Source organism: Oncorhynchus mykiss, chromosome 16 (assembly GCF_057628025.1).
Source record: "Oncorhynchus mykiss isolate SJ-2025 chromosome 16, ASM5762802v1, whole genome shotgun sequence".
Taxonomy (NCBI): Eukaryota; Metazoa; Chordata; class Actinopteri; order Salmoniformes; family Salmonidae; genus Oncorhynchus; species Oncorhynchus mykiss.
This window is the reverse complement of record NC_143037.1, coordinates 76360738-76374352: the sequence shown is the minus strand read 5'-3', so window position 1 is coordinate 76374352 and position 13615 is coordinate 76360738. Positions and strand designations below refer to the sequence as shown.

General features: G+C 41.7%; 2 protein-coding genes across 2 annotated transcripts in view; one reads left to right on the top strand and one right to left on the bottom strand.

Moving 5' to 3' along the window:
- Positions 1-16: 16 nt before the first annotated feature.
- LOC110492454 (proteasomal ubiquitin receptor ADRM1-A) lies at positions 17-10024 on the bottom strand. Its single transcript, XM_021566783.3, has 10 exons — positions 9499-10024; positions 7747-8002; positions 7190-7306; positions 6205-6328; positions 5939-6107; positions 5365-5507; positions 1257-1388; positions 803-960; positions 553-655; positions 17-306 (listed from the first exon to the last, which is right to left on the bottom strand). The coding sequence occupies exons 1-10, from the start codon at positions 9654-9656 to the stop codon at positions 221-223; spliced, it is 1446 nt and encodes a 481-aa protein (XP_021422458.3). The 5' UTR covers positions 9657-10024; the 3' UTR covers positions 17-220.
- Positions 10025-11553: 1529 nt separating this feature from the next.
- The window catches only part of LOC110492453 (dnaJ homolog subfamily C member 5), a 30432-nt gene continuing 28370 nt past the window's right edge, over positions 11554-13615 (top strand). Inside the window, exon 1 of the mRNA XM_036947796.2 lies at positions 11554-11783. The gene's annotated coding sequence lies outside the window, so the exon portion shown is untranslated. The remainder of the gene's footprint in view (positions 11784-13615) is intronic.

Genomic DNA, 13615 nt, shown 5'->3' with positions numbered 1-13615 from the left:
AGGAGAAAGGCATTGGTAATTTTCATTATTTTACTAATTTAATGTTAATGTAAATGCATTGAATACACACACACAAGCTATTCAAAGACGATTGATTCGTTGGCACATGCATTTTCTGTAAAGATGCATCTGAGAATTGCTAAATATTCGTTGAGGCAACACTCCAGACTAGCGGTAAGTAACAGAAGAACGTGTGTCAAGAGACTCCAGGTCAGATCTTCTAATCCAGGCTCATGTCCTCGTCATCGTCCTTCTTGTCTTTATCCTTGTCAGTCCCTTCCATGGCTTTGGCAAACGCTTCCACATCTAAAACAGAATTTAAAAAAAAACATGGGGGTTTCAGTGCTTTGCTCAAGGGGGCAGCAGATGGTATAACCATGTGTATGTGACAAATAAAATTTGATTTGATTTTGATGCCAACCTCTGGTTACGAGCCTGTCTCTAACTTCAAGGCAACTGCTGCCCCCTGTATGCCACATGTGCTTACTGCTTGTGTGAGGATGTGTAAATTCTGACGTGTGTGTGTGTGTGTGTGTGTGTGGGGGGGGTCACCTCCTTTGTTTGCTGCAGCAACAGCCGCTGAGGGCAGACCAAACTGGTTCATGAGAGGTCCGAGCTGTCCTGATGCCAAGGCACTGCTGAACATACTCATCGCCTGGGAAGAGAGACATACAGAGAGAGGAGTTTAGCATTTAAGGGAATGTTGAGAAGGTCCTTTGTCAGTCATACCCAATCAAATGTTTCTCTGTAAACTAGGAGATAACCTGTCGTGACTGTCCCGTTTAAAAAAAAAATCCTTAACCTGTTGGAACTGTGGCGAGGTGAGTGTGTTCTGGATCTCTTCTGCACTCTGAGGTAGAGACTCTCCCGAGGGCAGGTAGGGTAGGAGCCTCTGCTGTACCTCAGAGTTAGACAGGATAGGAGCCATGATCTCCGGGGTACACACACTGGCCAGGTCCACTGAGGAGAGGATCAACACAATGATAAAAAAACACACACTATTACGTCATGAAGACATAATACCAGATATGTTAGCGGTCTACTCATGTGAAGAAAAATCTAAATAAAATGTCCACGTGAATTGTAGTCATGTATTGCCTATAATTTTTTATTCAACTACACTCAAAAATAATAATAATCCCTATTTAGCCATCTAAAAACAAGCTAATTGTTACAAAAAGTGAGAAAAACAAAGCCACTAATTATCTGTAGAATGTAGAATGCCCCATCAATTTCCATTTCCTGCGTCCGCTTACCGTCACCTCCCTGCACGGCGACGGCAGCCGACATGGCCGGCACGTTCATAGTGGCCAGGATGCTCTGCAGGTCGCTGAGCTGGATGGGCTGGGTGGGGGAGCCGACGGCTGCCGGCACGACGGGGGTCTGGGCTGCAGCAACACATCCAATCAAATCAACGTCTATTCGTCACAGACGGGACGTGGCCTAGGGTGCTAAGACGAAACTTCGAGCACAAATGTCTACGGTGTCGGCAGGTGACTCCTAACCTCTGCCCTTTAACACAAGCTCTCCCATCTTCCCCCCCCCCCTCTTTCTACATATTCAATGAACTAACTAAATGTGTGTGTGTGTGTGTATACACATACAAAAGTATGTGGACACCCCTTGAAATTAGTGGATTCGGCTATTTCAGCCACACCCGTTCACAACTTGCAGACTTGTTTACATGTTGCTGTGCGTTTTGTTGCCAACCTTACTTTGCTACCTGACAACTTTACGGTTTTTATTTTTTAATTACCGTTTATATATTTTTAGTTTTTCCCCCCCCTCACTCAACTTTGTGCTGCAAGCCCAGCTTCAGACGCAATCGTTAGGCAAGGGTACTTTCAGTGTAGGAAAGGATGAAACAGCGTCTGTGCCACCAGTAAGTACAGATAGTAGTATAAATCCCCTGGCACAGTCCCCGCAGCCGGACAATTTTCTCACGGTTTCTGGAAGGAAATGCTGTAGGAACGCTCAACCGGTGACGCTCATTCAGCCGACAGAAACTTTCAACCGGTTTTCCCCATTAAGCAGCGGGTCGGAGTCAGAGTCTTCTCTGGTCTCTACTCCTCCCGTTACAGGGTCTGAGACGCCGAAGCTTCCCACCATTAGCTCTGACAAATTGAAAACCCTAGTCATTGGCGACTCCATTACCCGCAGTATTAGACTTCATCCAGGAATCATACACTGTTTACCAGGGGGCAGGGCTACCGACGTTAAGGCTAATCTGAAGATGGTGCTGGCTAAAGCTAAAACTGGCGAGTGTAGAGAGTATAGAGATATTGTTATCCACGTTGGCACCAACGATGTTAGGATGAAACAGTCAGAGATTACCAAGCGCAACATAGCTTCAGCGTGTAAATCAGCTAGAAAAATGTGTCGGCATCGAGTAATTGTCTCTGGCCCCCTCCCAGTTAGGGGGAGTGATGAGCTCTACAGCAGAGTCTCACAACTCAATCGCTGGTTGAAAACTGTTTTCTGCCCCTCCCAAAAGATAGAATTTGTAGATAATTGGCCCTCTTTCTGGGACTCACCAACAAATAGGAACAAGCCTGACCTGCTGAGGAGTGACGGACTCCATCCTAGCTGGAGGGGTGCTCTCATTTTATCTACCAACATAGACAGGGCTCTAACTCCTCTAGCTCCACAATGAAATTAGGTTGCAGGCCAGGCAGCAGGCTGTTAGCCAGTGTGCTAGTGGCAGACTGGCTAACAGCCTGTAGTCAGCTCAGCTATCCCCATTGAGACCTGTGGCTTGAGGTCTGTGCCTCGATGTAGGTTGGGAAAACCTAAACATGGCGGTGTTCGCCTTAGCAATGACACTAGAATAAAGACCTCCTCCATTCCTGCCATTATTGAAAGAGATCGTGATACCTCACATCTCAGAATAGGTCTACTTAATGTTAGATCCCTCACTTCCAAGGCAGTTACTGTCAATAATCTCGATGTGATTGGCCTGACTGAAACATGGCTTAAGCTTGATGAATTTACTGTGTTAAATGAGGCCTCACCTCCTGGCTACACTAGTGACCATATCCCCCGTGCATCCCGCAAAGGCGGAGGTGTTGCTAACATTTACGATAGCAAATTTCAATTTACAAAAAAATACATATATTTTAAGCTTCGAGTCATGAAGTCTATGCAGCCTACTCAATCACTTTTTATAGCTACTGTTTACAGGCCTCCTGGGCCATATACAGCGTTCCTCACTGAGTTCCCTGAATTCCTATTGGACCTTGTAGTCATAGCAGATCTTCTAATCTTTGGTGACTTTAATATTCACATGCAAAAGGCTTTCGGAGCCATCATCGACTCAGTGGGTTTTGTCCAACATGTCTCTGGACCTACTCACTGCCACAGTCATACTCTGGACCTAGTTTTGTCCCGTGGAATAAATGTTGTGGATCCTAATGTTTTTCCTCATAATCCTGGACTATCGGACCACCATTTTATTACATTTGCAATAGCAACAAATAATCTGCTCAGACCCCAACCAAGGATCATCAAAAGTCGTGCTATAAATTCTCAGACAACCCAAAGATTCCTAGATGCCCTTCCAGACTCCCTCTGCCTACCCAAGGACGTCAGAGGACAAAAATCAGTTAACCACCTAACTGAGGAACTCAATTTAACCTTGTGCAATACCCTAGATGCAGTTGCATGCCGAAAAACATTTGTCATAAGAAACTAGCTCCCTGGTACACAGAAAATACCCGAGCTCTGAAGCAAGCTTCCAGAAAATTGGAAGCAAATTACGGACTCCTCTTTAAATCTGCGCATTCCTCCAAAGCTCAGTTGTCCTGAGTCTGCACAACTCTGCCAGGACCTAGGATCAAGAGAGACGCTCAAGTGTTTTAGTACTATATCTCTCGACACAATGATGAAAACAATCATGGCCTCTAAACCTTCAAGCTGCATACTGGACCCTATTCCAACTAAACTACTGAAAGAGCTGCTTCCTGTGCTTGGCCCTCCTATGTTGAACATAATAAACGGCTCTCTATCCACAGGATGTGTACCAAACTCACTGAAAATGGCAGTAATAAAGCCTCTCTTGAAAAAGCCAAATCTTGACCCAGAAAATATAAAAACCTATCGGCCTATATCGAATCTTCCATTCTTCATCTGTCCTCGTGCTCCTAGACCTTAGTGCTGCTTTTGATACCATCGATCACCACATTCTTTTGGAGAGATTGGAAACCCAAATTGGTTTACACGGACGGACAAGTTCTGGCCTGGTTTAGATCTTATCTGTCGGAAAGATATCAGTTTGTCTCTGTGAATGGTTTGTCCTCTGACAAATCAACTGTAAATTTCGGTGTTCCTCAAGGTTCCATTTTAGGACCACTATTGTTTTCACTATATATTTTACCTCTTGGGGATGTCATTTGAAAACAAATGTTAATTTTCACTGCTATGCGGATGACACACAGCTGTACATTTCAATGAAACATGGTGAAGCCCCAAAATTGCCCTCGCTAGAAGCCTGTGTTTCAGACATAAGGAAGTGGATGGCTGCAAACTTTCTACTTTTAAACTCAGACAAAACAGAGATGCTTGTTCTAGGTCCCAAGAAACAAAGATCTTCTGATCATCTTCCCAGAAGAGTGGAGGCTGTTATAGCAGCAATGTTCCAACATCTAGTGGAAAGCCTTCCCAGAAGAGTGGAGGCTGTTATAGCAGCAATGTTCCAACATCTAGTGGAAAGCTTTCCCAGAAGAGTGGAGGCTGTTATAGCAGCAATGTTCCAACATCTAGTGGAAAGCCTTCCCAGAAGAGTGGAGGCTGTTATAGCAGCAATGTTCCAACATCTAGTGGAAAGCCTTCCCAGAAGAGTGGAGGCTGTTATAGCAACAATGTTCCAACATCTAGTGGAAAGCTTTCCCAGAAGAGTGGAGGCTGTTATAGCAGTAATGTTCCAACATCTAGTGGAAAGCCTTCCCAGAAGAGTGGAGGCTGTTATAGCAGCAATGTTCCAACATCTAGTGGAAAGCCTTCCCAGAAGAGTGGAGGATGTTATAGCAGCAATGTTCCAACATCTAGTGGAAAGTCTTCCCAGAAGACTGGAGGCTGTTATAGCAGCAAAGGGGGACCAACTCCATATTAATGGCCATGATTTTGGAATGAGATGTTGGACGTGCAGGTGTCCACATACTTTGGGTCATGTAGTGTGAGATATAGATATAGATATATATACACACACACATATATATACTTTGACATTGCACCGTTTACACTTCGCTGTGTTGCGTCAGACAGACAGACAGAATACAGCGGGGTGTAAACGGGACAATAAAATATAAAAAAAGGTAATAACCAATAAGGTGCAAAACTATAGACAGAAGATATTGGTAATAACGGTACCAGCAGGAGTGGTGGGGGTGACAGTGGGAGAGGCAGCGGAGGTGGCAGCAGGGGTAACTGGAGTGGTGGGGGCCACGGTCGAACTGGTCCTGGTGGTGGTGGAACCGGAGGAGGGGGTGACGGCCGCAGACTGACTACGAGAGCTGTGGTGGGGGGGGGGGGGGGGGGAAGAGCGGAGGAATTATAATGATTTGTTATATGATCGTAGCTTGTATCTAGCACTCTGACCTTTGCAACATTGTTTCAATTTTGAAAATGCGATCTCAACCGGCCCACAGAGAATGAAAGCGTCAGGACGAGACAGCTGTTCTGAGACAGGTGAAATAAAGCATCAAACTGTTTATTTATACACAAAAACCATGTCAACAGAACTGGTCAAAATTTAATTTAATGCAGCTGGTTTTCCGTCTCTCCAACTTCAGTCTGACGTGATTGTTTTAGCTGTGTAGTTGGGCTGGCTACGGAGCCAAAGGAACAGCTTCTTTAGCACGGCTGTGCTGATCTAGGGTACTCTGCTCCGCCTCGACCGCAGCACAGCTGTAAAAGTCGTATCACACGCCCTCCCCCCACCTACCTGGAGGATGAGGAGCTGGTAGCAGGGCCTCCACTGCCTAACAGACTGGCGAGACCTGGTCCTGCTAGGGCCCCTAGACCACCAAGTCCTCCCAGACCAGTCGGTCCAATCAGCTGCATCAGCTGTGTGTGGCTCATGTTACCCAGGAGGCTTTGCAGGCCACCCTCACCTGGGGGAAGAAAAAATAAATAAATCTGAACTTAAGAGACGAAACAATTCAAATAAATAGTTATAAAAATGTTGAGAGTGGTCTGTGTGTGTCGTACCTCCTAGAGCAGACAGCTCGTGGCTGCTACTGCCTCCACTGCCCAGTGTTCCAGGCATGGGAGGGTTGTTCAGGTACTCATTCACCTTACGGCAATACTCCTCGTCCTTGTCCGATTTAGGCTCCTGGTGATCACAGGAATCAATAACATTAAGAGATCAATATCAAAAGTATTGGCTCTTGGTGACAAGAAAAATGGATAACATCATAAAGAATGAATAAAGTATAAAAAGACCATGTGAAGAAAAAAAAAGTTTAAAAAAAACAATAATAAAATAAAAAAGTTGTTTTATATCATATTTTAAAAACAGCTGATGAAACTAACACTGTAATAGTGTGAAAACATATGATCGCCGTTATTTTCTGATAGTTGAAAATACAATCAACACTGGACCTTCTACATCAACAGGTTTGCATGGGGCGGGAGTTTATTCCCCCAAAAATCAAATCAAATGTATTGGTCACATACACATGGTTAGCAGACGTTAATGCGAGTGTAGCGAAATGCTTGTGCTTCTAGTTCCGACAATGCAGCATTCCGTGGTGACCTCACCACACGTAAAAAAAATAATAATAGGTTAACAGACCAATAACAAAGAGCGTTCCAAATCTCTCTACCAATCACAGCTAGGATTCAGTTCTAGCTTGAAAAATAGTCATTTGGCTCATTTGTTATATATTTTTTTTGCACATTTTAATGTTAATCTATTACAGTAAGATACTGAATTGTTCCCAAGAAAAGATTGAAAATATTAAAAAACCAGCTGCTTTGGGCCTTTTAAGGGTCTAACAAAAATCCCATAATTTCCTTGACGGGTCCCAGACCCATTTATACTGTCTTGCCAAACTCCTATGGTCATTGTCACACATTTGGCAAGACAGTACCAACAGACCTGGGACCACCAGGCTAATTCATTCCCACCTTGCCTGCTATAGTTCCATGTCAAAAGAAATGCTATTATGTGTAATGTTAATTCAACCCTCACCTGCATCCAGAAGAACAGCCTCTTGGATCCAGCCTTGAACTTGAGCACAAACACACGCCCAGTAGTACACTGGCTCACCTTCTTGAACTCACAGTCATCGGGGAAGATGATCAGGTCCTGGAATCAACAAAAAAAACAAGCAAGGATATTATAAAACTTACCGGAAACCGTCACCTTTTCTTTTTACTGGGTTAATATTGTATAAAGTCGTTAGATATTCTTCAGTTTATATACTGTTTCACTACCAGAGACATCATAGCCTGGTACAATAATCTGTTTGTGCAGTTTTACAATCTCCATTGCTGCCATCTTTGGGCAAACCAAAATTGGGACCAGTCTAGAGACACTACGCCATCTGATTCAACATGATCTAATTCAACTTGATCTGATTCAACTTGATCTGATTCAACTTGATCTGATTCAACTTGATCTGATTCAACTTGATCTGATTCAACTTGATCTGATTCAACTTGATCTGATTCAACTTGATCTGATTCAACTTGATCTGATTCAACTTGATCTGATTCAACTTGATCTAAATCCAGCAATCCACTCACATCATCAACGTTTCCAGATCCCCGGTCCTTCCAGCAGAAGTGGATGAGGGAGTCGTCCGTCTGTTGGACGTACACACTGCCCTTACGTTTGTCCGGTGTCACGGTGCTACCCTTCATGGTCATCTTACCGGCACGAAACTCCACCAGATATTTACTGGACGAGCCCCGGGAGCCTGACACCAGGCTGGGGAATAGGGCACCTGAAGACATGATGATCCTCGGGTTGTTGACAGACACGTAGCTGGTTGGTTTACTTCTGAAGTGGGAGGAGACAAAAAAAAATAAAAATGTTTTCCTGACCTAGCAGACAGTTGCACGAGCGTGCTTAAAAAAAATGACTATTAACGACATAGTATTGTTCTGCGGTGTCACGTGATTTTGGACTACTTTTGAAAATGTGCTGTGTAATTACTTGAACATTATATACACTGAACAAAAATATATAAAAACATAACATGCAACAATTTCAAACATTTTACTGAGTTTATATAAAAGGAAATCTGCCAATTGAAATGAATGAATTAGGCCCTAAATCTATGGATTTCACATGACTGGGCAGGGACGCAGTCATGGGTGGGCATAGGCTTGAGAGCTAAGCCCAGCCATTCAGAATTCGTTTTTCCCCTCACAAAGGGGCTTTATTACAGACATAATTACTCCTCAGTTTCATCAACTGATGGATGGCTGGTCTCAGACAATCCCGCAGGTGAAGAAGCCGGATGTGGAGGTCCTGGACTGGCATGGTTACACATGGTCTGTAGTTGTGAGGCCGATTGGACGTACCTACCAAATTCTCTAAAACGACGTTGGAGGCTGGTTATAGCAGAGAATTGAACGTTAAATTCTCTGTCAGCAGCTCTGGTGGACATTCCTGTAGTCAGCATGCTGATTGCACCCACCCTCAAATCTTGAGACATCTGTGGCATTGTGTGGTGACACAAAACTCCACATTTTAGAGTGGCCTTTTACTGTCCCCAGCACAAGGTGCACCTGTGTAATGATCATGCTATTTAATCAGCTTCTTGATATCCCACACCTGTGGTGGGATCCAGAGTGGCGCAGCGGTCTAAGGCACTGCATCACAGTGCTAGAGGCATCACTACAGACCCAGGTTCAATTACGGGGGGGGGGATTTGGCCAGGGTAGGCAGTCATTGTAAAATTAGAATTTGTTCTTTACTGACTTGTCTAGTTAAATAAAATATTTTTTAAAAAATTTAAAACTAACCTGTCAGGTTGATGGATAATCTTGGCAACGGAGAAATGCTCACTAACAGGGATGTAAACAACTTTGTGTGCTAAATCTCAGAGGAAAAACTCCGTGCGTATGGAACATTTCAGGGATCTTTTATTTCAAACGCTTTACATGTTGCGTTTATTTTATTTTATTTTTGTTCAGTGTAACTAGCTAGAAAAATATTTGATTGGACAATTAAACTGCAGTTTCAAGACGAGACAAATCAACAAAATGTTGTTTGGCTAACTATCAATACGAAATTGATAGGATGGAAACGTATAATCTAAAACATTTCGCTTGTGTCTGGCTGTCATGATACCTGCTAGCTAGTTAGCATAAGCTAAGTAGCTAGCTAACGTTAGCTCATGACAAGGCTAAAAACTCTAAACTGAGGACGGGACTAGTTTTTCAAAACCGTCATTCTCAAGAAAAACACATATCAATGTTCTCTCAAATTAACTGAATAATTCATCTTTCTACATTTCACATACCGTATACAATGTTTTATTGAATTACCTGAAGTTTAGCTGGCAACAAAAGTTATGTATCAGACTTCCTCGTTGCTCTTCTTCGTGGGTTTGCGTGAACTGTTCGCTTCTTCTATGGTGACTCTTTCGCAATTCTACCAGTAGAAAACGTGACCATCGCCACTCAAATAGAAATGGCAAGCACATTGGATTTCCTGTGTGGTTTTTATTTTCCTGGATCTTAAACTCAAGGATATACTGCTCAATTAAAAAATTAAAAAATGTGTTGTCCTGTGAGATTTTGTAAACAGAGATTAAAGGCTTCCAATAGTGTATAAAAAAGTGTATAATGGAAAGTCAAATATGACTTTACCATTACAAATAAAGTGTATTACAACGAATGCCCCTTGCTTAGATAGGCTTTGTCCTCGTTTGCTACACTAGTGTCAAATGTGGGCCTCGAGGCTACCAAAGACACGTGACAATAGAACTCTAGGATGGTCATAGTTCTATTTAATTCTACATGTGCATGCATGCCTCTCTGATGACCTCACAGGCGCCATCCCACTTCTGACACCAATGTCTCATATGCACGGCAACTGGGAAGTAGTCCTCCATAGGAATGAATGGAATTCTACAGTATTTCAATTACATTTTTTCAAGGATAAAATTACATGTTTTTAAATATGTTTGTAATGGGGACAGTAACAGTAGAACTTTCCAGAAATTATACTTTAAGGAAAAGGTTTGTATATATTTGTATGTTTAGCTCACATAATATTTCTTACACAAGCATTTTGCTACACCTGCAATAACATCTGCTATATATGTGTATGTGACCAATAACATTGTACTTGATTTAGCCCTATCAACTACCTCTTTCCCAACTGTATTTTATTTATTTATTTATTTTGCTCCTTTGCACCCCATTATTTTTATTTCTACTTTGCACATTCTTCCATTGCAAAACTACCATTCCAGTGTTTTACTTGCTATATTGTATTTACCTTGCCACCAAGGCCTTTTTTGCCTTTACCTCCCTTCTCACCTCATTTGCTCACATTGTATACAGACTTGTTTATACTGTATTATTGACTGTATGTTTGTTTTACTCCATGTGTAACTCTGTGTTGTTGTATCTGTCGAACTGCTTTGCTTTATCTTGGCCAGGTCGCAATTGTAAATGAGAACTTGTTCTCAACTGGCCTACCTGGTTAAATAAAGGTGAAATAAAAAAATAAAATAAAAAAATTTAAAAGTATGCATTAAGGTGTCTGGAATAGAATAAACATGTAAACAAAAAAAAACAAAAAATCGACGTTAATAAATGCATTTCAATAAGATCAAAAGACATTTTTACAACGCTGGAGGAGTGCCAAGATGGAGGCTTCAAAACAGCGCCTCCTATTAGTCACATCTAGTATATATATAAATCACTGTTAGGTAAACTAGTAACAAGCCTACCTAAGCAAGACTTGTTACAAAACAATGCCAGGTTAGACCTATCAATAAAGTTCCAAAATCTGACGCAGGAACGGGTTCATGTATTTCTCCATCAAAGACTAGCTTTTAGAGACGTTGAAGGATAGATCAAGACATGTTATAGAAAGATATTGTAAAGTGGACTTTGGGAAAAGGGGGAAACACTACTCAATTTTTCTCGATTACATCACTCAGGACGGATTTGCGGAAGAACAGAAAAAGGACATGAAAAACAAAATCCCTCGTTTTTTGCCGAGATCAGAAAATAATTGTGTGAACAACTTTTGTTATATCGTGATTACAATACAATTATTTTGTGATCGACAAAACGAGGGAATATTTAGATTTTATTAATACGACTTATGTGCGAATTCCCTCATACCGCCCACTTTTCCAACACCCGGGGTGCCTACATTTCAATTGAACCTGTGCTACATTGCGGGAACGATTTCTCCAAAACGTTATTCTATGTACTTGAACAAAGGGTGTAATTCATTATGCCAATTTTGTTGCAAAATATATCTTAAACGGAAACAAACGGAACGAAGCAAACCCCTCCGTTATTTTTATTTTATTTACATAATGGTCGTTCAGTACAACACTGTTTCCGTTATATGTTTTCGTGATGAACGCAGCCCCCCGGATGTAGGAGGGATTGACAGCCAACCAGGACCGCTTCTAGTTTAGCTAGTTTACTACGTGCTCTTTTATTTATTTTATTTTATTTATTGAGTGCTCAACCAAAGGAAGCTACCGTGTGTACTGTTGCTTTTTTGTTGTTGTTGGTATGCGAACAAACATAGATACCTTTTTCAAAATCGAAAGATCAACTGTGCCCAAAGTAGCTAAACGGTAAGAAGTGCATTTGGATAGTGTATTTCCTATCTCCCCCCCCCCGGAGTGGCATGGTAGTATGCTTCTCTACCCGGCCTTGGATTAGAGAGTTAATGTTAGTGAATCTGTGGATGGTGTTAGCTAATCTAGTAACCACTAACCCAACATAGATGATGTGTTTCCCTTTTTGATACGGTAGCAAGAGATTATCCGCTTTACCGTTTTGTCTTCCGATCTTTATTTTATAGACAGCTAGTGGGAGATTGCTTGTAGGTTGGTTTTATAACGTTTAAAACAATTTTAAAAAGCCAATACATCATGGCCCGGTTAACGTTAGCTGGCTAGTAAGTTTAGCTATATTTTAGTTAACTATTTAACTAGATTAACATCTCAAATTTAATATCCAGCTAACATGGACCCCGGTGAGTTGAGTAATGTTGGATTTGCTGTAAATGGGACCGGTGATTTATATCTAACTACCAAGCTAGTTAACGTCAGTTGTTGTCGATGTTTGTCAAAACAAATGTTTTATCTACTTTTTATATATATATACCCTTTTATATATATATATATATATATATATATATATAACACGAAGTCATGTTAAGGTCCCCCTGACCAAAGATTCGTTATGTTCTTTAGCCAGCTAGTTTAACAAAATCGGATATAGGTCTGCTTTATTTTGCCTTGCTTGGACCCTTTTACATGAATCTAGTTCCTGTTAGCTATTTAACTGATCAGCTGATGCCAGTACTAGCCATGTTAGAATGTCATGCCTTGGCCATTTAAGAAGAACTGAACAGCTCAAATGTATTATATATTGAGTCCAGTGAGGCCAACCCACAACATAACAGTAAGTCTGTGGGCCAAACAAACCCTTTTATTCCACAACACGAGTTACAAAGGATTCTGGTCACACTATAATGGCAATAAGCTACTTCTCATACAGACTGGATACATGATTTAGTGATGTAGACAGCAACACATAGCATGGATATGCCTGCAATTTCCTCCCAAAAAACCAACACACATTTAGCATCGTGTGCACGTTTTTTTAAAGGGAGTTGTTTCATTATGTTGTCATCAAGAAGATAGACATCACTGACTCTGACAATGGCTGACTTAGTGACTATAGAAGATAGACATCACTGACTCTGACAATGGCTGACTTAGTGACTATAGAAGATAGACATCACTGACTCTGACAATGGCTGACTTAGTGACTATAGAAGATAGACATCACTGACTCTGACAATGGCTGACTTAGTGACTATAGAAGATAGACATCACTGACTCTGACAATGGCTGACTTAGTGACTATAGAAGATAGACATCACTGACTCTGACAATGGCTGACATAGTGACTATAGAAGATAGACATCACTGACTCTGACAATGGCTGACTTAGTGACTATAGAAGATAGACATCACTGACTCTGACAATGGTTGACTTAGTGACTATAGAAGATAGGCATCACTGACTCTGACAATGCTGACTTAGTGACTATAGAAGATAGACATCACTGACTCTGACAATGGCTGACATAGTGACTATAGAAGATAGGCATCACTGACTCTGACAATGGCTGACTTAGTGACTATAGAAGATAGGCATCACTGACTCTGACAATGCTGACTTAGTGACTATAGAAGATAGGCATCACTGACTCTGACAATGGCTGACTTAGTGACTATAGAAGATAGACATCACTGACTCTGACAATGGTTGACTTAGTGACTATAGAAGATAGACATCACTGACTCTGACAATGGCTGACATAGTGACTATAGAAGATAGGCATCACTGACTCTGACAATGGCTGACTTAGTGACTATAGAAGATAGACATC

Bases quoted from the DNA above. Each gene is read 5' to 3' on its own strand.
- LOC110492454 (XM_021566783.3), bottom strand. From the start codon at position 9,656: ATGTGCTTGCCATTTCTATTTGAGTGGCGATGGTCACGTTTTCTACTG. The intron at 8,003-9,498 runs GTAATTCAATAA...CTCCCACTTCAG, and splicing joins TGTTGCCAGCTAAACTTCAG to AAGTAAACCAACCAGCTACG. The intron at 656-802 runs GTTAAGGATTTT...CTCTCTTCCCAG, and splicing joins CCTCGCCACAGTTCCAACAG to GCGATGAGTATGTTCAGCAG.